Genomic DNA, 23,236 nt, shown 5'->3' with positions numbered 1-23,236 from the left:
AGGAATGAGTATTAACATGATCCATAGAGTCTTGGATTTCTGTACAGTTGCAGGAACTTGACTTCACATAACTTGGTGCCTATTTGGCCTCAGTTTTCTCCTTGAAGGAGAGAACAGGCCCACCTAAAGATGGTAGTAGGCAAGGCATGACACTGAGGCTGCTGGTTGACATGGGCAGAGAAGATGTTGAGCAGTACCTAGCTACACTGGGGTGTACAAATCCCCTGGGTGCACCAGAGAGTACAAAAGAACTTGCAGACTCTTTGTTGATCATCTTCCAGGCCTTTTGGAGGATAGGTGATATGTTGGAAGACTAGAGGAGGGCAAATGTTATCCCAATCTAGAAGAAAGAGAAAAAGAACAATCCAGGGAACTACAGGCCAGTCAGCCTGACCTCTGCCCTAGGGAAGATACTGGCTCGGAAATTAAAGACATCAATGTGCAAGCATGTGCAATGTGCAAACATAGTGATATGGGGAAGTCAGCACAGATTTGTCCGCAACATGTCCTGCCAGACCAACCTCATCTCCTTCTATGATCGAGTGATAGGCTTACTGGATCATGGCAATGCTGTTGATGTAGTTTATCTGGATTTCAATAAAGCTTTTGACAAGATTCCTCATGATGTTCTGACTGATAAACTGGAGGACTGTGGACTGGACTCTAGTATGGTTAGACAGATAGGGAACTGGCTAGTTAACAGCACTCAAAGAGTAGCTGTCGATGGCATCACGTGATTGTGGAGGTGTCCAGTAGAGTGCCACAGGGCTTGGTTCTGGGCCCAGTGCTTTTCAATATTTTATAAGCGATCTGGGTGAGGGTATGAAGGGATTACTCATTAAATGTAAAGGTGACACCAAAGGGAGGAGTAGCAAACATCCTTGAAGACAAAGACAGAATTCAATGTGATCTACACACACTGGAAAAGTGGGCAGATTTGAGTAAGATGTGATTTAATGAGGATAAGTGCCAGGTTCTGCACCTGGGTAACAAAAATGCAAAGCATGCATACTGGATGGGAATACACTTCGGGCTAGCAGTGTGTGTGTGAACAAAATCTTGGGGTATGGTAGTTGGGAAGCTAAATATGAACAGTCAGTGTGATGCAGCAGCAAAAATGGCAAATGCAAACTTGGCGTGTGTCAACAAAGGCATAACATTCCAATCACAGGAGGTCATTGTCCCTCTATATACTGTGTTGGTCAGGTCCCACCTTGAGTATTGTGTGCAGTTCTGGAGGCCTCGCTTCAAAAAGTATGTAGACAAATTGGGACGGGTGCATAGGAGAGCAACCAGGATGATCAGGGGCCTGGAGACCAAGTCCTATGAGGAAAGTTTGGAAATGTTCAGTTTGGAGAAGAGGAGGTTGAGGGGACCCATGATTGCTCTCTTTAAGTATTTAATAGGCTGTCTCTTAGAGGAGGGAAGGGACCTGTTCATGTTGGCAACAATGGATAGGACTCAAAGCAACGGGTTTAAACTACAGGAGGGAAGGTACCTGCTGGATGTTACGAAAAACATCTTCACATTAAGAGTAATTTAGCAGTGGAATTGGCTGCATAGGGATGTGGTGGGTTCCCCCTCATGGGCAATCTTCAAGGAGCGGCTGGACGAATACTTGTTGAGGATTCTTTAGGCTGTTCCTGCACTAGGCAGGTGGTTAAGAGTCTAGATGGTTTGTAAAACCTCTTCCAACTCTATGATTAATGATTTCAGTTTTTAAAAACTCATCCAATAACTGTTGAAATATCTTTTATCACTTCTATTGTATTAAACAGAATTTTCTTCTTTTGTATTAAATTTGACTGAGACATCTTTTTCCATATGACAAATGAGAACAATTCAATTTGACAATTCTAGATAGTAGAAGCTGCTAATGAACTATCAGGGTATCTTGCTTTATAAATAAAGAACTTCAGTAGTTTCAGGGTTCAGTAGTTTTGTTAATAATAATTTGGCCTTCACCTACATGAAATTGACCTTTACTATGCCAAGCAAATCTGACTGGGGTTTGAAGAAGATTGTGAACTATTATGTCATTTTTGTATTATGATAGGGCACGGCAACAGCACTTTATAATGATCTCAGATTTCACTGCTTCAAAAGACCCTAGTATATAAAGGAGTCTGGGTCCAAAATAATGCCAGCTAGGATACAGCAAGAAATGTTGTGGTTCTGGGGTGTCAGGGAGAAAGGAGATGCTCTCATTAGGTAACATGTTAAATATGTTCTAATAGTAATAATAATGTTCTCTTATAATACTATCCTCACAAGAAACAAACCTTTAAGGGGAGATTTGAACAAATCAGAAAAATCTGAAATCTAAAAAACAAAAACAAAAACTGGGGGTAAACACCTCAAAATAATAGAAACAGCATCTGTAGCCTTAAGAAATAAATGCCTTCTGTGGCCCTCACTAGGCAACATCAAGACTATTGCCCGTTGATGCCTCGGTTTTTGTCAGTAAAAAATGGGGGGAAAGGTCCTTTCCAGGAAGAATGTGGTCTTTGAGGGAGGACTCATCAGGTCCAGGCCTAGGAGGAACCACTGGGTTACCTCTAGAGGTGGGCACGATCAAAAAAAAAATACCAATCAAGCTGATCGGGGATCGGCGCTGGCAACGACCCCAAATCACCGATCCACACCGATCATCTCCTGTTTCCGATCCGGGGATCGGGGATCAGGGAGGCCAAAGCAGAGGGGCGCCCCACTGTTCCCAGCTATGTGGGAAGGTGGGTTGTGGTGGCGACCAGCAGGCACGGTGGGCACGGGGAGGCGGTGACGAGCCGCCTCCCCTCAGGGAGGGGACATTCACACACACACACACACACTTAGAGCAGAGGGGGGGGAGTTTTTAACCCAGCGACGAGCCGCCTCCCCTCAGGGAGGGGACATTCACACACACACACACACAGAGCAGAGGGGGAAAAACATTTTTAACCCATCCCTGCCTCTCCAAATAGAGAGAGACACCCCGTCAACATGTTTCAGACAGCTTTTAAAAAAAAGCAGGGACAGAATCATCCATTCCTTCCCGCCCGATTTTAAAAGCAAGCAGCCAGTCTTCCAAAAGCATATTTTAAACACACACACAGAGCCGTGAATGAGGTTTCCCCACAAAATACAGTGTTTTAAAAGCAGGTTAAAAACAGAGAGTGACAGACAGAAAAACAGCCATTCCTCCTACAAAGCCCCATTTTTTTAAAAAGCAAAAAACGTTTGGAGTGCCCATGGCTACAGAACACCCCCTTCCCCCTCCCTCCCCTGGGTCTCTTCTCCCAACTGGTGAGTGCGTTGCTGCTCCGTGGTTGGAAGGAAGCCCTGCTAATCAAGGAAAGCTGGGCTTCCATTCGGGTTTCCAGGGCGACAGAAGGAGGGCAAACACAGCTCAGGCATTCCCCTGGCTCCGTTGCCCCGGGAATAGATTACTGGCGCCTGATTGTCTGGATCCCCGATCAGATCCCGATGGCCCTGATCAAGCCCTGATGAAGCCCCCCCCCCCCGAACGCTGGATCTGTTGCCGTGGACGGCACCGATCCGCCGGGTCCTGATCGCGCGAATGCCATTATCGTGGGTATTTTTCTATTGTAATGCTGATCGTGCCCATCTCTAGTTACCACGCAACTAGCATGCGTCACCCAGGCATTTAGACAGTATAATTTCTTCATCAAAGGAAAAGTGATGCTGATATTTTTGTGATTACCCCAACCTCTCATTTTGCAGTTCTCATCTAACAGCTTGCTGTAATTAAAAAAAAGGCAATTTCATTTTTCTCCCCTATTTAGTTCACAGTTACAGAAATCTGTTGTCCTGGTTACAGAGCTCCATGCCAAGCATATTGTGAACTCAAGAAATGTTTCTATTGATCTATGCACATAAACAAGCACTAGGAAGCATAAGCTCAGCAATCAGCTAGAGAAAATAGACATAAATTTAAATAATTCTCTCAGAAGTTGTACTGTAGACTATTAAAAGAATTTAGGACTTCAGCAGTTTATGGTGTGGTCCAGTGCTGTCAGATTACACCACAGAGATGAGTCTGTGCCTGTGGTGACAGCTGCATGTGTTTAAATCTACAGGTTTCAATTAGACATTACATGAAAAATAATGCTGAAAGTTTATCTATTGTTTCAGCCACACAGAATTTTAAAATTGATCACTACAGAAATCTTTCCCCCATTTATTTTCATGCAGTTTTAATTTACTCTATGATTTTCAATTAATTTTGTTGCATACTTCAGAGATTCTCTTTGCTCTTTGAATCATAGAGTTGGAAGGGACTTCCAGGGTCATCTAGTCCAACCCCCTGCACAACACAGGAAATTTACAACGACCCCCCCCCCCCACATACACACACTCCCAGTGACCCCCTGCTCCACGCTCTTACAGTTTAAGAGCCAGTTTGATGTCGTGGTTAAGAGCGGCAGGACTCCAATCTGGAGAAGCAGGTTTGATTCCCCATTCCTCCACTTGAAGCCAGCTGGGTGACTCCGGGTCAGTCACAGCTCTCTCAGAGCTCTCTCAGCCCCACCCACCTCACAGAGTGATTATTGTTGTGGTGATAAGATGAGATATAAATGTTTTAATAAAATTATAACACTGCCACTCTCACACACTTTTTTTTTAAATTTAATAATAAATGTATTCCACATTAGTCTCACACACTTTCAGAGGCAAAAGTAGAAAAGAGCAAGAGTCCTGTGGCACCTATAAGTCTAACAAAATTTGTGGTAGGTATGAGCTTTCGTGAGTCAAAGCTCATACCTTACCACAAATCTTCTTAGACTTAGAGGTGCTACTGGACGCTCTTTTCTACTGCTACAGACAGACTAACATGGCTATCCATCTTGATCTATCTCCATGAGAGGCAAAAGTCTTAGCTTCCTTTTACTCCTATAACCCACATCACATAGTTTTTTTTAAAAACAGAATAGAAAGAGCAGAACAGACTAGAACTCTGTATCACTAGATGCACTCCACCCATTTCCAGAAAGGGTTCCTGCGGAAATCCTTACTGCTACAGTACTGAGTGTCACTGGCTAAAGGATATAAACAATGACATTCTGTTTAGCTTTTCAGCTTATAGGGTCAAAAAGGTTAAACATTTCTGGCATTACAAGAGATACAGTACAGTATATTCCAGAAATTCTACCTATGATTAGTAAATCAGTTAACAATTTAATGGCTTTTAAAGGCCTTACACATGTAATGATCACATTTAGTGTATCCCTAATAAAAAGTGGACAAAAGCAGCTTCTCTGAGATTTGTTTAGATGCTTATTATATGACAATTTCAATCATATTTGTTTTACTGAAGGTTGAGATAACTGAAGAAGAAGAACAACAGAGGAGGGGGCATGAGCCATTGATCAATAACAGGCTTTTTTGTGCCTGTCTCGTTACACATACTAGACTTATTAGATGATAATAAGTCCAGTAAAGAGTTGACATGTTTCCACTTTACTAATACTACTCTTAGAAGATGCACACATATTTATATAATACTGTACAAACAATTTACACATTATTTATTATATTCACATGTAAACATAACTCATGTGATCTGTGAATTAAAAGTACAGATGACACAAACTGGATCTACACATATAAGCTCTGTGCAAATATTATAGTGTCTGTGCAGATGTTAGGAGTAGTGCCATCATGACCACAACTCCTTCACTACCCCCAAATTCAACAGAGAAGAATGATACTGAATACCTCTGCAGAATATGAGCCCTATTCAGATGTTATGTCTACATGTATCAGGATCCTGCAATTGCAATACTGGGAGCATGTACTACTCACGATGTTCCCTATACATGCAATTACAATACTGTCTGAACAAGGGAGCATGCATATTTTACATGAGTGTACTGCTTCAGTACATGTCAGCTGACCACTGTATTTTTGGTTCTGGTTTGTGCATACTGAAGCTGTACGTGCATGCAAAACACGTTTCCCTCTTCAGGCAACATGATGACTGCATGCATCAGGAACATTGCAGGTAATGTGCACTCCAGCTATGCAAGGGTTGCCAAACTTCCAGTAGAGGTGGGTATAATATCTAAAAAGAGCTTTAATGATGCTTCTTTTATCACTACCACAATAACCCAGTCAGTGAACTGAACCACTGAAAATGTGCTTCACTTCAGGAACCCTGTAACAGCAGTTATTATAGTACATAATTTCGTAGCTGAACAAATTTGCTAAATAAAAAAACTGTTCACAATAAGCTCTGGCGTATTAGGTCTTGGCTTTTTATTGTTGCAGCTAAGCACAAAGAGGCTTGTGCACAACGACTATTTTATTTAGGAGCAATAACAGAGTTATCAGGGGGGTTGAGCTCATTTAATTAAACCAAGTACAATCACCCTCCTGTGAGCTTTAAACTGTGGATATCCATTTAAATATTATTTAGATGCATATCTTCTTCATATTGGAAACTGAACAGAGCTTCATGTTTATATCAATTAGGGGTATCAGCTTGCTAATAAAAAACTTTATGTCTTGCTAGTTTATAAGCCTTTCAACTCCTGAATCTGGTATTTCTCTTCCTTTATGATCTTATATGCCCATATTGCTTCATTATTGCCAAAGTGCCTGTTGATGAGGCTAAGTAGCCTGCTTTCTCAAATAAATAGCATTTAATATCTCACTCTACTAGCAGAAAAGCATGTTACATTGGCTTGTTTGGGAAAAAAACAAACATACGTTCTAGTTAGGCTGATGACTGAAGACAGTAGTCAACAACTAGGTGGCTCAGCAGAGTAACATACACCTGGGCCACTGCACCTAAGAATACTTTGTATAATACAGATGTGATAGACAGAACTGGCTTCAACTCTACCTCTCCTCAGAAACAGCCAATGAGAGCAGGTGGAATACTGAACCAATGACAGTTGGTGTTCGTTGGAGAGACTGAGAGGAAGGAGAGAAGGCTTTTGGAACTTCTGAGAATTTTTATTTACAAGATAGAACACTGGAGTGAATATTTAAAACTCTTAAATAAATTGTAGTCAAATGGAATGGTTCAATGCATCAGAACAGGTCAACAGCCAACTGTCCCTCTGCCTTCTCTCAGACGGGGTAAAGTACAGCCTTCCTTGCTGGGGAGAATATCAGTTATTATGATGAATGTTTTACCTAGGATGGCACTTTTGTTCCAGACAATACCTGTTTTAACTTCAGAAGTACCATTTAAACAGTGGCAAAAAGATATATCAACATTTATATAGCAAAGGAAAAAACCAAGAGTTAAATACAAAATTTTACAAGATGCAAAGGAAAGAGATGGCTTAGTCTACCAGATTTGAAGATGTATTTTGCTGCCTCATGTGGATAAATGAATGGATGTTTCTGAGAAATGAGAAGCTTTTGACTTTGGAAGGTCATGACCTGAGATTTGGATGGCATGCTTATTTGTGGTATGATAAAGGAAAGGTCAACATAGACTTTAAAAATCCCTATATTAGGAGAGCCATCTTGAGAATTTGAAACTGTCACAGAAGACACCACTTTGGATTTCAACACAGGAAGCTTTTTATAGTGGTGAAATGACAACTAAACAGAGATGGTTGATGTATAGAAAATTATTAGAGTTCTCACAAGGAGGTTATAAATTGAAGACAAGGGAAGATCTAATAGCTAAAGGCTATAAATGTCAATAGCTCTTCTATGTACAATTGCTACAAAGGTTTAAATCAAATAAAAAATTATGGAGCTTTGACTATGATAAGACAGAATTTGAAAAAGAACTTTGTACAAATTATAAACATGTTATTTCCAAAATGTACATACTTTTGTTGAAATGTGAAATGGAAAAAGAATGTGTGAAGGACTGTATGGTAAAATGGGGCAAAAATTTTGACTATAATATACAAATGGACCAGTGGGAAAATGTGGGTAAAGGGACTTAAATTCACTTTTGAGTTCCACACTAAATTTTTTTTTTACAAAATGATGTATAGATGGTGTATGTCTACTGACAAATTAGCAAAAATGAGTAAAGGTATGCAAAGCAAATGTTGGAAATGTGAGCAACATGAAGGAACAACTTATCATCTTTGGTGGACTTTTCTTAAAGCAAAAAAAATTTGGTCACAAATTCATATGATGATACAGAACATTCTGAAGATTAATATACAGTTTAAACCAGAAGCCTTTTTGTTGGGACTAGGGGACAAACAGCTGGAAAATAAACATTGTATTCTGTTTCTATATATGCCAACAGCAGCTAGGCTTTTATATGTGCAAAAATGGAAACCACTGCCTTCAATGGCTGAGTGAATCATGAAAATCATTGGAGTTAGAGGAGATAGCTAAACTAACAGCTTTGATCAGAGATAAAACACTGTCTACTTTCATGGTTAATTGGAAACCCCTTATTGACTTTCTGCATGAGATGAGAAAAAATGAATTGATGATTTGTGGATTTAATTTCTAAGAAGATAAATTTGGGAAAAATAAATAGAAGGGGAGCAGTATTGAAAAGGAAAATTTTAGAGGTATTAAAACTACAAGTATAATGCGTGTAAAGATATAATAGGTGTTGTAGAGGGAAATGAAATGTGTATTATTTTTCTTTGCTTTTCCTTTAATTTTTGTTTCTTTTTCTCTTTTCTTCTCTCTCTTTTTATTCCCTTTTTCTTTAATTTTTCTTTTCTCTGCTCCTTTTTTGCGCTTTTAATCTTATTAATAAAATAAAAATTATTTTAAAAATTCAGAGATTTTAAAAAAAACTATAACAGCAACGTCACACACACAAACCTCTGGCATCGAAAATGGCACAAGACAATAAAAGGAAATAAGTTATGAAGTAGGAATGGGAAGATAAGAGGTAGGAAAGGAAAAGCTATGAAAGGGGAGAGCTGACAAGGGGAGAGGGGAGGGTAAGAAAAAAAATTAGAAGAGTAGGTGACTGAGGAGAGAGTACTGGAAAAGATGTGGAGAGGAAGCAAGAAGAAAAGAAAAAGGGGCTACACAAGCCCCTTTATTGTCTACTCATATTTACCCATCCTAATTGTATTTTTTCACAAGTGGTTTTGTTATGATATTGATATTCATTTATTGTTTTATAGAATCTTTGAGGGGGAGATTTTAGGTGGTGGGATCATTTCCAAGTTGTTTCCCATTGACCCATGTGCAGTCCATAAGCTTGTATGTAAAATCATCAAACTAACAAAGATTATCTCATCTACAAAGAGTTGTGGAAATTGGTGTGCAGTTCCACCTACCTCCTTGTAAAACAGCAGTGCTGGCACTTGTAATTCTAGAACTCCAACTCTAGGACAAACTGGCACATAGAGCCAAAACACACGTTAAGAAAAACCTAGGTTCAGCACGTGTTCTCTTACCTCAAGGTTTGCCGGGATCTGTAGGAGTCCTGGAAGCTTAAAGTAGGCGTCCTGGAAGCTTAAAGATCTGTAGGGGTCCTGGAAGCTTAAAGTCCTGGAAGCTTAAAGGATCTGCAAGCGTCCTGGAAGCTTAAAGGCGTCCTGGAAGCTTAAAGCTTAAAATACAGGCGCCTGTATTTCCCTTTCCCTTTTTGCTGCTCTGTAAATGCTAAACTTTAAGCTTCCAGGACGCCTACAGATCCCAGCAAACCTTGAGGTAAGAGAACACGTGCTGAAGCTAGGTTTTTCTTAACGTGTGTTTTGGCTCATAGAAATGTTGTTGCCATGAAGAGAGGAACAATCAAAATTACACAGAAAAATTATATTAAACCTTTCAGAAGACATTAACTTCTACATTTCCTCATTCACAGACTTAAGGGGTGGAGGAATAACCCATTCCACAAAAATTCAGTAAATAAATACATAGTGATATAACAGTACTTATTGTTCTACATAACACAAAAGCAAAAACTGATGTGACATTTTGAGAGCAGTGGGCCTCATTAAAAAAAATTCCATATAAAAGTTACTTTCTTCTCCAAGGTCTGAAAAAAGAAACCTGTCCATTTGCAGTAGCAGCTGGCTCTCAACTGGCAACTAACTGACAGCTGTAATGTCACCAATAACACCACCACCATCCCCAACATTTTCAAATTAGTTTTGTTCTTTTTTAATAAAAGGCACAAACATTTACATAGCACTTCTTCTAAAAAAATGTAAGGGAAAAGTAGTCTGCCTCAAGTATGGAGGCACAAGCAAGATTCACAACTGAGCCAGCATTGGATGTATTTGTATGTATGCCTGCCATTCAAAGTTATCTAAGGTACATTTCGCACTCGGTTTTTAGAGCGCGTTTGTACCTGTTCCACATCCCATGTTTGCAAGGCTTTTACACTTAAAAGCAGTCATGGGATGCAGTCCCGCTTTTTGTCCGCTGTATCCCCGATTTTTCCCCCTGCGAACATACCCCGATGTTTTTTTAAGTTCGCTGCCGACTGGCAGCTGGCCCACATTTTGCTAATGTGAACACTTTTGCCCTCTTTTTGCTTCTCTTCCCCCCTCTCCTTTTCCCTGGGAGCTGATTGGTTTGTGCGGAATTAACCACTCCCACCCTCCTCAGCTCTCTGAACTCCTTGTCCATCATTTTTTTTAGTAAAGCAAGGTGAGGGTCATAAGGCTGCTTCTTCGTTGGTTTCCTTCCTCCCAGTATGCATGCTGTTTTATTTTTTTTCAAAAGCCAGGAATGATTCCTAAGCTTGCTGCTAATTCCCTGCTAGCTTTAAAATCAAGGAAAGTGTTAAATAGCTGCTTTCTCCTTCCTCCCTTAGGGCATGCACACACATTCTTTTTTTTTAAAAGACAAGAATGGGTTGCAATGTTGTAATGTCCCTGCACTTTCTTCCTGGCTTTAAACGCCAGGAAAGGATTAAATGGCTGCTTTTCCCTCCCTCCCAGGCATGTTTCAGACTTTGCCAAAGAGGGGGAAAAAAACCAAGCATTTTGCACAGCCCTTTGGAAACAATCCTCTGCTTCCTGGGAGGAGATGAATCGGCAGCATTTTAACCCTTTCCTGGCTAGATTTAAAAAAAATGAGAGTGGTGCATGTTTTCCCCCAGAACTCTGCCACCAATTGCCTCTCCAGTGGGCAGGGGACAGCCCAATCAGCAAAAAGGGGGGAAGGGTTCCAACATTGCAACGTTACTACGCATGCTCAATTTTTTAAAAAATAGTGTGACATGAATTGCAAGGCCCCGAAAGCCCAAAATTGCACCGAGGTTTTGAAATGAAGCACAGACACCAAATCGAAATTGCAGTGGACAGTGTGAAATGAACAGGTGCAATGCCGAAGCCACTGCGATTGGGGCGAATGCTCATAAATGGCGGTTTAAACCGTAAGTGCGAAAAGGGCCTAAGTCAGGAGAAAGTTAAACTCGCATCATGACTGAAGAACCTGAGGGAAGTTCTCTTTTAATAATACATCACTCCTTATTGCTTTAGCTTCATCCCTTCAACCTGTAAACTTTCATAAATAAATTCTTCTGAATAGAAGGATCTCAAATACCTACCTACAAGCCAAAAATGAACACACATCACACACGAACACCAAGAAGGAAGTGGCAAACCTAAAAACAGGCAGTTCCAAACCTAAAAACAAGTAATAAGGCTTTTAAAAAAACCAACGCGAGTATTAAATTGACAATATTCCCAAGCCATTAACTTGGCTCTCAAAACATCATACACAGATCCTATTTTCTTGCCACACCTTACTTGAAAGTGTATTTTCTGGGTGGTCACAGTAAAAGAGAGTACTGTAATGTCTGTCACTATCTCCAACAGCTTTATCCAGCAATAATATTACAAAAAACATGTTGTTAGATTATATATCAGTTTCCAATCAGATGGGAGAAAAGATCATATTTTAAGACTTCCATTGAATTACTGAGCTTTCTTAATTTAGGAACTCTCAACAGAATGAAGGAAAATATGCTACTCCAAATCCAAGAAAGTGAAGCCACATATACACATCTGGACACAGTATCACATATTTTGGAAGTACAGCTTGTGCTCATTATATTAGAGAGCTATTTAACTTTAAAATATGAGCTATTTAAACCTAAGTAGTTTGAAATGAAATGTGTTTTGACACATTTCTATTTCAAATATTGCTTCATTGTTGGTTAGCCTTCAAGAAACTTTTTTTTAAAGTACATGTTCTTGGCTATATCCCAAACAACACAGACACCATGATGGTGCTCGTAAGACAAGAATGTTTCTAACAAATGGAAACCATTTGAATTCTGAACAATGTATCTCAGGAAATATCTTATTGGTATATTAACCTTCCCACCACTTTAAAGTAGCACAAAAGATGTGATTTGCAGCTATCCACAAAGTTTGTCACATTTTTAAAGATTAATTAATCATTCCCCACTAGAGATGGGCACAAACCGAAATACGAACCAAAAGTTCATGACAAACCAGGGCGGTTCATTGTTTGCAAACTGGCGGTTCTTCGGAGCCCATTTCTGACAAACCGCCACAAAAGTTAGGCTGGTTCATTTTTTGGTTCGTCACTGTAGACAGACTGTCACCGATCAATAAGTTTCCTAGGCAACAGGGGATGGACTTCCTGCAGACCTTCTGCTGACCCGGAAGTGGCCTTCTGCTGGCCTGGAAGTGACCTTTTCACAAACCAGTTCGTGAAACGGGGTAGGTTCGTGAAAGTTCATGGTTTGTGAAATGTGATGAACCACGAACCACACAGTTCTTTTTTTTTCCAGTTCGTGCCCATCTCTATTCCCCACCTTTTCACACTTGGCGTTATTTTAGTCTATACTTTATTCTACAATAGTCACAACTTTGTTACCCCTTTCCCCTGATATTTAAGTTACAACATGCTCTATCTTCACATCTTTATGTATTTGATTTTATTACCTTACTCCAAAAAGCCCTAGTTGGCATATATGCCTCCCCCCCCCCATTTTAACCTCACAACAACCCCATCATGCAGGATAGGACAGTGACTGGTCCAAGGTCTCCCAATGAACTTTACAGCAAAATGGAAATTTGACTGTTAGCATGGCAGTCAATCTAACCTTGTTATAAGCCCACTGATTTCACTAGACTTCAGAGGATGTAATTCTCCTTAGGATGGCACTGTAAATTTCTCTGGTAATCTGACATTCTACGTTTTATACCATGATGACAGTCCTAGCCTAACAAGGCTAGATTGATATCTATAGCTTCTAGCCTAATGGAAAGAATAAATGCAGTCAAGTGGAAAAATAAGAGAGAAAAGCACTCAGGCCAGGCAGAATGGCAGCAGGGAGACAAGGAAGGGATTTGACTGTTTCTTAAATATTTCCATATCTAGCAATACAAAAAATGTTGATTGTAAAATAAAGCCATAGCTACATCTTTTTTTTAATTCCCCCCATCCAATTTAAGATATTTTAATTCACTACCCTTTGACGTGTGCAAAAATTATTAAAGTCATTCATTTAAATAAACAGAGGTGACATTTTGCCATCTGATGAAAATCTAAAAATAGCAAGTTTTTTACTGGAGTATTACCCTCTTTCTTCTCTCACATGAAAGTGTGAAGCCATTCAGAAAAGATATCATGAGAAGCATATCAGACTGCGGCTGCAGAACTTCATTGCTAATGTTTGATAGAGATATTTGTGCTATATAAAATGACATGGAAAGAAAAGCTTGTATCAAACATCGTATCATCTGAATCTACATAAAAATTAGAGCAGCCATGAAAATCAGTGCTGAGGAGCTAACATACTCCCTTACTCTCAATGCCTACCTTCCTTCACTTTCCTATTCTGTTGTTATACTTTCTGTTCACTATCTCTATGACTCTCCTAACAGAGTGACTTTACAGCGGAACTACAAGTGACAAAAGGCACAGGTTGGACACTTGTCAGCTTCCCTCAAATTTTGATGGGAAATGTAGGCATCCTGGTCTCGCAGCTTCGCTCTCTGACTGCTGTCCAATGGACTTTTCAACTGTCACTTGTCCAACATTCTGCCAAGCTGCCTAAATTTCCCATCAAAACTTGAGGGATGCTGACAAGTGTCCAACCTGTGCTTTTTGTCACTTGTAGTTCAGCTCTTACAGTACAATCCTAAGCAGAGTTACTCCAGTGTAAGCTCATTGAAATCAACAGCCTTAGACTGGTTTGCTTAGGATTGCTCTGTTATAGTCTATACATTGCAGCACTGTGGTGGCCACCTGCAGTGTTCATTTTATTCACCACTGGTGACAGGCAAGTGCCTCACTGTACAACTGAATGCAACATTCCTCAAGACTCTTTATTAAAAAATTGAATTTTATTGGGAAAGTTTGTTTTTCAGGAAAAAAAAATGGCAAACACAAACATTATAACTAAGATATATGCCATCATAATGCTACAAAGAAGGAATCATCATTATTTGGGAAGAGGCAAATTATATATGTGCACTTAAATAAACTACTAATCATCTCAATAAATCTCACAGATTTCTATATAACCTTATTTAAATAAATGAATCTGAATTAACTGAATTAACTTCCTTGGCCTCTGCCTCACGGTTCCATCTTGTCCCCCATATATGTAAAGAAAGATATTGGGAGAGGTCATCCAGAGATTTGTGCAGAGTTATCACCAATACATGGATGACATTCAACTATCTTGCGTTGAGGCTACCGGAACTGTGGAAACTGTGAACAGCTGCCTGAAGGCACTTTTGGAGTGGATGACCACTAATAAACTGAAGTTTAATCCTAACAAGATGGAGATACTAGTGATGGGGGGAAGGACTAAGCCCAAAAATAGGTTATTTCCTGTTCTAGATGGGATCCCACTCCCCTTAAGGGGCAGGTTCATAGCTTGGGTGTGCTCCTGGACCTGGGCCCCTTGTTGGATGGAGAAATAGCTATAGTTGCCAGGAGTGCCTTACACCAGCTTCGGCTGGTAAGCCAGCTTGAGGCCCTTCCTGGGCAGGAAAGATCTTGTCACTATACTCCATGCCCTGGTAACATCTAGATTAGACTACTGCAATTCAGTCTACATGGGTTTGCCCTTGAAGAATGTCTTCCACCAGCAGGTGAAGACTTTCTTGTTCTGTCTTGGGTACTTCCAATAATTATTACTGACCTCCTCCCTGTTTTGTGTGGGTATGTGTTTTAAATTTAAATTGTTTTAAATGGTTGCATTAAATTGTTTTTGATTTTAATGTTAACTGCCTTGGGAACCCTGTTTTGGGAAGAAAGGAAGCATGCAAATGCTTTAAATAAATAAGTGACAGGGATCCAAAGAGAACACAGCATGTACAGAGGGCACTGACAGCTGATACACATGTGGATGTGATCTTTCCATCTGCAATGGGCAAACTGTCCCAGCTTCTTCTGTGGGTAGAAGATGGCATGGTAAACTTTTAATTGGCACAACAGAGAGAAGGGGTTATTTTCCTCCTCAGCATCACTGAGCCTTGTAGCATTTAGTTCATGAGAATATCCTGCCCCAATATTGGCTTTTTTTTGTTTGGGGTGGGGGGGCGGGTGGATTCTGAGGAAAGGTCTGCTGCCAAGAGTACCTTCCACTCAGTTTATAGGACTTAACTGATCCATAACTTATGTTAACATTTTAACATAAATGTTGACTCAATTCCTTTACATGTTTTGCTCTTAAAGTTTAAATAGTCACTCTTCTATACACCTCATTACCCCATGTAAAAATCATATGACATTCCTGATTTGCAAATACTGACAAGAAAAACAAAACAAAGATTCTGAAATTTCAGTTTCCCTTATTGCATTAACAGTATATTCTCTTAAAAAAAGATTGAGGAAATTTTTAAAGCCATGTTATCTCCATTATGGAAAAATCTCTAGTTCTTCCTGGCTGATAAAGGCTGCCAGAAGGGGACTGACCGGGTAAGGGGAGTGATAAACGTTTCCTTCAGAAAGGAAACTCTACCACCCATGCTCAAGGAGGGAGTAATTCAACCAGTTTGGGAGGGGTGGGGGGAGTCCCTGAGCCCTACTGTGTTAGAGAACTTTTGGCCAGTCTCCAATTTTCCATTTTTTTGCAAGATGTTAGTGTGGGTGGTTCCTTCTCAGTTCCAGGGGCTCTTGGAAGAGACTAATTTTCTGTATCCATTTCAATCTGGCTTCAGGCTAGGATTTGGAACAGTATTGGTTGATGGTCTCTACCAAGAACTAGTCAGGAAGAGTGTGACCCTGCCAGTTCTACTGTATCGCTCAGCAGCCTTCCATATCATCGACCATGATATCCTTCTGAGTCTTCTCTTGGCCCTGGGACTAAGGAGCACCATGGTTTGAGTCCTGTCTGGGTGACTGATCTCAGAAGATAGTACTGGGAAACTCCTGTTGTACCTTATGGCCACTGACCTATGGAGTCCCATAGGGCTCCATTTTATCCCCATTTACATGAAGCCACTGGGAAAGTACATCAGGAGGTTTGGGCTGCAGTGTTACAAACATGCAGATGATACCCCACTCTACCTTTCTTTTCCATTCTAATTTCAAGGATGCTGTTGATGTTCTAAATCAGTGCTTGGAGTCATAATGGGCTGCATGAAGGCAAACAAGCTGAAACTTAATTCTGACAAGGCAGAAGTTCTCTGGGTTAGGAGAAAGGTTGACCAGCAATATGAGATCTCCTATCTTGGGTGGGGTTAACTTACACTCCCCTTGAACAGTCATGTTTGCAGCTTAGAGTACTGCTTGACATAGCAGTCACCTTAGAAAGGCAGGTGGCTACAGTAGGTTGGAGTGCATTTACCCAGCTTTGACTGGTGCATCAGCTGTGTTCATTCCTGTTTCAGTCAAATCTAGTCACAATGATCCATGCCTTAGTCACATCTTAAATGGATTACTGCAATTCACTTTATTTGGCGCTATCCTTGATGACAGTTAAGAAGCTGCAGCTAGTGCAGAACGCTGCAGCCAGACTGCTTGTCGAGGCCAGGTATCAGGAACATGTAACCCCAATATTACAGCAACTACAATGGCTACCAATCTGCTCCCAAGCCCAATTCAAGGTGTTGGTTATATCTCGTATAACCCTAAATGGCTTGAGACCAAGGTATGTAAAGCACCATTTTCTCCCATACATTCCTGTCTGGGAGTTAAGATCACAGGGAAAGGCCTGACTGTCCCATCAACCAAAGGAGCTTGGTTGATAGTATATGGGACAGGTCTTTTTTGGATGCAGTCCCGCACTTGTGGAGCAATCTCCCCAGGGAGGTGCACCTGGCACCCTGACTCTAGTTTCAGGAGGCCGCTGAAGACTTTTATTTAGGACAGCTTTTTAAACGTGGGCTGGATTTTAACTGGTTTTTTTTATACATTTGAGTTTATATGCTAAGGTGCCTTGAGTACCTTTGGAGGAATGGTGGCTAATAAATACTTTATAATAAATAAATAATAGTTCTTGTTTCCAAGCCAAAACTCTTGTGGTAAAAATATCAAACATGCCACCACTTTCTAACAAGAGAATGAAAACATGACTCCCTCATAATTCTTAAAATGTGTTCAGTACTGGCTTCCTAAGATTCAGACTAACTGGTGTCAGTTAAATGTTTTAGTACTTTGTGAATCATTTGAAAGTTTTACGGCGCAAGTCACATTGAAATGAATAGGAACAGAAAGCATTACAATGTTCTTATGCACTTCCCATTCCTCTCAGTTTTGTCTACGCAGTCCAACTTCCCCATGAATTATGTTGGACTACTTCCCAGTGGTTAGGGTTCCCTATTGCTGTAATGGATATACCATACAATTGCACCAGCTACTTTAAGCTAATTTGGAATTCTCTAATTTTAATGTTGCTATAATGTAATGTGCCCTGACCAGGATAGCCCAGGTTGAGCCTGATCTCATCAGCTCTCAGAAGTTAAGCAGGGTTAGTAATTGGATGGGAGACCTCCAACGAAGACCAGGGTTGCAAAGGTAGGCAATGGCAAGCCACCTCTGTTAGTCTCTTGCCATGAAAACCCCACCAGGGGTCACCATAAGTCAGCTATGTCTTGAGGGCACTCTCTACCACCATAATGTAATGTAAGAACCCAACCTGTTTATCTGAACTTTTGCTCGAATCATGAATTCAAGAATTCAGCAAGGCATGCAATTCAGATTCTTCACAAAAGTAAATGTTCATATAGTTAAACATGTGCTTACAAATTAATACATTGTGTAAAAATACATGTACTTAACATACTGTTCCCCCTGCCCTCTGCCTTCTGCTGCATGTGTGGCATCTTAGAAATGCCACAGACTGTAGTTACTGAAACACTATAGCAGGAGGTTTCTGAAATACACTACTAGACTAATTAATAACAGGGAGATTCTAAACCCTAATGACTAGTGTAGAAATATTTCATGAGGTTAATTAGCAACGACAAGCAACATGACAGTCATTTCCAGATCAACAAATCCAAGTACAGCAGGAAGAAGAGTCACTATTTCTTAGCTGTGGTAGGAGTGGCACCAAAGGAAATGTTTCTCAGGCTCTGATAAATGTACGTCTTTGACTGACATACTCAATTAGCTTTAATCAGTAGATTATAATCTTCCACTAATTATCAACTCTATTACTATTCCACATTTTAAAAAACCTTACTGAAAGAAGAGGAAGTTAAATTGTTAAAGAAATAGAATCTGAACTGTTAATTAATGACCCAGACTTGTAGGGTTAGATCTGGATAAAGAGATCTGGGCTGCATGGTGGCTACATAGAAGGAACAGCTGGCTAATGAATGTATTCTAGAAAAAATTTCTAACGAAACTAGCAAAATAATCACAATGGAATCAGGTGCAAAATATTTCAGAGTAGCACCATATTGTTTAGTATGGGCAGGACTCTGAGACCATCAGCTGTTTAGGAACACTTGCACAACACTTGAAACCACTGAGCATTTGCAAAATGTGATCAGAATGGAATCAGATACAAATATTGCAGGTTAGTACCATATTGTTCAACAGAGACAGGAATGTAAGATCATTAGCTAGTTAAAAACACTAGCACAACATATTTCTACAAGACTTACAAAAACATTCTTCTTAACTTGCAAGAGCTTCCTGTAAGCTGTTAGCTCAAGAAACTCAAGACTCTGTAATATGATCACTAAACCTCTGCTTTAAATTGTGCAATTAGAACCTCCTTGGTTCCCTAAGCAGAATGGTCCCCAGTTTTGCTTTTTTTCCTGCCATACAAGGGCTCTGAAAAGCCCAAATGATTCCTGAGATATTTACAAACTTCACCCTTGGTTGTTACATTCAAATTGGAACGTATACAGTTTTTGATCAGTATTATTATTTACATATAAAGTGTCATTTACTTTCCAAAATCTTAGATATATATCTCTTCTGTGTAACTGAAAACTTTACCACTATAACTTATGCATGATCTTATATTTTGTTGCTTAAAATTTCTCTCTCTGCACTCAAAAGGACAGAGTAAGGACTGGTTAAATACTGACACAGCAAAGCAACATCTATGTTTGTTTTTAACATTCAGCATGATGAAATCTCCTATATAACCAAAAGCTTACTTCCAGCATTGAAAATATTAGTTGATACAAATAAAGTTATTGACATAATTGATCTCTGTGTCCCCACCTGTGGCATCAATATGACTGCTATCTATGTCTATAGTACAGAAAAACAGGCAAACTTATTCTTCCTAAGTTCAAGGAACAATTTGAGCTCTAAATACTGCAAATATCAAAACTTTAGGTACACAAATATTATGTGTAAATAATAAATAGAAATATCAGAAATAATAACAGAAAGCATGTAATATATTCCAGTCTGAACATAACAACCCAAGATAATGCTTTTCTACATTTCCAGAACAATTTGGACTTTTCAGAACCCTTAATGATGACTATCCCTTGACTTGGTAGATTTCGGGAAATGGACTCTCAGCCAGGATGGGAGTGATGGGGAAGCATTTAGACATTGCTCTGCTCCTATGTTAAAATTAAATGAATTTAGAGCACCCAGCAGACACCACCCAAATTAAACAATTCAAACAGCCTTACTCCAGATTCAGGACATGGAAGCCACTAACAGTGCAATCCTAAGGACACTTCTTGGGAGTAACGCCCATTGGATAGGCTTGAGTTGGATTCTGAGTGGACCTATTAAGGATTGCTGTCTTAATATTGCATGATTTGCTTAACTATTTTACTTATGATATTTAAAAAGACAATACAGACTAGAAGCCTAAGTTCAGAAATAAATTACATCTGTACCTTGGTACCTATATCCTTAATACAAGCTCAATACTTAATTCCAACTGAATCCTATCATTAGTCTCTATCACAGGAATTTATTTTTAAAAGCCCTTAAAGAATTTTGCACAAGCCAAAACTAAGAATAAGATCCACAACAATCTCCTAAGGAACTACAGGAATTCTACTAAATATATTGTCTCTTGACCCTGTGCAAGGTTCTTATTTAATACTAGTCTAGTTGTAAATGTCAAATTTAAAATACCCTTAACTCACACTGTCTGCTGAAAAGGAAGAAGAGCACTTTCCCACCATTCTTTATACCACCCTAGATGCTCTCACTGATGTAGGGATAAAGACTTCCTTAACCACTCCTTTTTCAGTCTTAAAAGCACTGCAAAAAGGATGTTTAGCTGTTCCACCACTATAATGCCTGAGCCATCCACACCATTTCACACTGAATTGCCAGCTACAATGGTAATTTTACCCCCCACAACAGCATTATGAAACTGGAAAGACTAATGCTAGCATGCCCTTTTTAAATCAATTTAATTCACCCAGTTTAACTTGGACTCACTACACATTCCACATAATCCATTCAACACAGTAGTAAAATGTGCCAGACGGTACACTTCATGTGAGCTCACAAGTTAACCTGCTTCTATCAATGGAACAGTAACAGTACTCTATTGCTCTTGTCACAGTTCTCCATAAGAATGCATGATCCAAAGATGCTAAATGTAAGGAATACAATTAATAAAAGTCATTATGTTAAAATCTGGACTTTCATCTACCATGTTTCTCTTTTACTTCTGCACAGCACCCAGAATATTATATTAAAAATAGTGTCGTATAGAAAAATATATCATTCACTTTACTATTAAAATTGTTTTTAAACTACTAAAAAGTCTTATTGTTCACATTCCTCATACTACTTTCAGCAAACAGAATTCCCAAAGGTCTCTAAGGTGCAGTTCTGTGATCACTAGAAGTTGAAAATTAAGTAAACCCAACCACAGACATAAAGTAACTTCTTTCTTTCTAAGAAATTCAGCAGCAAAGTGAGTACGGTGTCACTGTTAGCTTTTTCTAGTATAAGTCCTAAATTCAATATAACCATCACCTTTTTTTAAAAGGGGGGGGGAGTTCCACCTAATACTTAAGCTGCTTTAAAAAAAATTAGCCTTCCAAAATCTTCAATCAAACTGGGAATGTTTTTTGCCCATAATTAAGCCTGGAATGGAGTCACGAGGATGAATTGTATCCCAATTATCTGCAAGTCAACATCTAATTAAAGTATATCTGATATCATAAAATATATATTTAGATCACAGAAGTTACATTCTTGTATTTTGTGCCCACTATTCTCTGTCCAGCGGTATTTCAAAATGGATGAAAGAGTTAAGTTTTCCATTAGCCAGCTCTACCCCTGATCTGCAACTGGTGTAGTTACAGTGCTGCACTAATTAAATTCAGGGCATGTATGGTGCAGCTAAACATTTTTGATCTGCTGTCGCTGCTGAATTATGGAACCTCAGGGAAGGGAGGAGGAACCAGCAACATGAAAGGAGTATTACAAATATTTAACGCCCTGCATACTTCAAAACTGAGTGCCTTATGAAGACTTGATGAATCAGTCTACAGTTCTCTGTAAAACCAGAGTGTCAATCCACATTCCTTTGAGTTAAACCAAATTTGCCCCAATCAAACCTGAAACTTTTACATTCAGTGCTCAAGTTTAATTACCCACAGTCTCTCCTCAATTATCCTATATTACGCTGCAAAGTATACAGAGTGACATGTTTACACTCCACCCCAGAGAAGGTGGCTGAAATTAAAAAATGTTTAAAATATAAGCAGACAAAGTCTATGCTAAAGCTGTTTGGAAGTATGAGCATAAAGTTGGGTTTTAATGGCCATAGGTAGGTGCTGAGGATGATCACACTCTTAGTATAGGCAACCCTGAAATGAAAATGGTTATTGCCCCCACCAAATCCCCACTGTTTTCTCCTCAAAACCTCTCAACAAATGGAAATCAAATCTTAATGATGCCAAAGGTAAGCAAACCAAGTAAGAGCAGGACAGTGACAGAGGATCTAGTATTGTAATATTGATTCCATCAGACAAACTTTAACAGGTGCAGTTCAAAAGGAGCAATTGGGGTCGTGAAGGCTCACCACTGACATCGACCACTGACCCACACTGAAATCCCTCTGCAAGAAAACAACAGCGAAAAGAGCCACTTCCAGTATTTCTGCACAAGTTTTGTGCCAAACCGGTCCTTTGAAATACTTCTGAGCCCTCGGGAGGGAGGGTGAGGAGATGCCAAAGCCATCAGCTCTGCAGCCAAGGGAGCGCCACTTCAGGGCAATCTCTCTCCAGCCATCCAGCCCCATTCCTCCGCCTCGACCAGCTTCCTCCTAGAGGGCACTCACCAAGATCCCCATGACATCGGTCCAGAGCCTGGAGAAACTCTCGGGCATGGCGCTGTCCCCCTGGGGCTCCGCACCGGCGGCTTGTTCCTCCTCCATTGCCTCAGCAAGCGGAGCTCAACGTACGGAATCCGCGCACTGGAGCCAGCCTCTGCCCGAAGGCAACCTTTCCTCAAGCCCTCGACACCGGCCAGCAGCTCAGCCCTTGCAAGCCAGACCACTTCCTCGGCCACTTCACCATGCCGCCGTCGCCTTCCCTCATCGACACCTCCGGAGCCCTGCGGCCACCCTTTTCCTGCTCCCCTCGCTCAGCCCTCGGCGCATCCAGGACCTGCCATGCCCCGCACAAACTTTGCCTGCTCGGAGCCGTAAGCAACAGGGTGGCAAGCAAGGCTGGCCGGAACCACTTTTTCCTCTCGCGGGGGAGCTCAGAGGAAAAGCGGTCGCCTCGTTGGGAAAATCCCGTCCCTTCCAGCAGATGTAAAAAGCATCTGCTGATAAAGCTCCTTTTGGAAAGTTTGCGCTCCTCAAAACAGGAGCCTGGGCTCCCGCCCCAACTTTCGGCAACTCGCTCATCCTTAACCTCCCCCGCTTTCTGTGAATGGGCTCTCCCAGCTCCACATGACTGCTCTCTCTGTTTCTCTCCGGAGAAAGCTTTTA

The 23,236-nt window shown here is 40.3% G+C and overlaps 1 protein-coding gene across 1 annotated transcript in view; it reads right to left on the bottom strand.

Annotated features, from left to right (window-relative positions):
- The window catches only part of SASH1 (SAM and SH3 domain containing 1), a 189,981-nt gene extending 167,070 nt beyond the window's left edge, over positions 1 to 22,911 (bottom strand). Inside the window, exon 1 of the mRNA XM_054969939.1 lies at positions 22,580 to 22,911. Coding sequence (XP_054825914.1) covers positions 22,580 to 22,675 — 96 coding nt within the window. The 5' untranslated portion in view covers positions 22,676 to 22,911. The remainder of the gene's footprint in view (positions 1 to 22,579) is intronic.
- Positions 22,912 to 23,236: the final 325 nt, after the last annotated feature.

The sequence above is a fragment of the Eublepharis macularius genome, chromosome 1 (genome assembly GCF_028583425.1).
Source record: "Eublepharis macularius isolate TG4126 chromosome 1, MPM_Emac_v1.0, whole genome shotgun sequence".
In the NCBI taxonomy this organism is placed as follows: Eukaryota; Metazoa; Chordata; class Lepidosauria; order Squamata; family Eublepharidae; genus Eublepharis; species Eublepharis macularius.
This window is presented reverse-complemented; position numbering and strand designations above follow the sequence as displayed.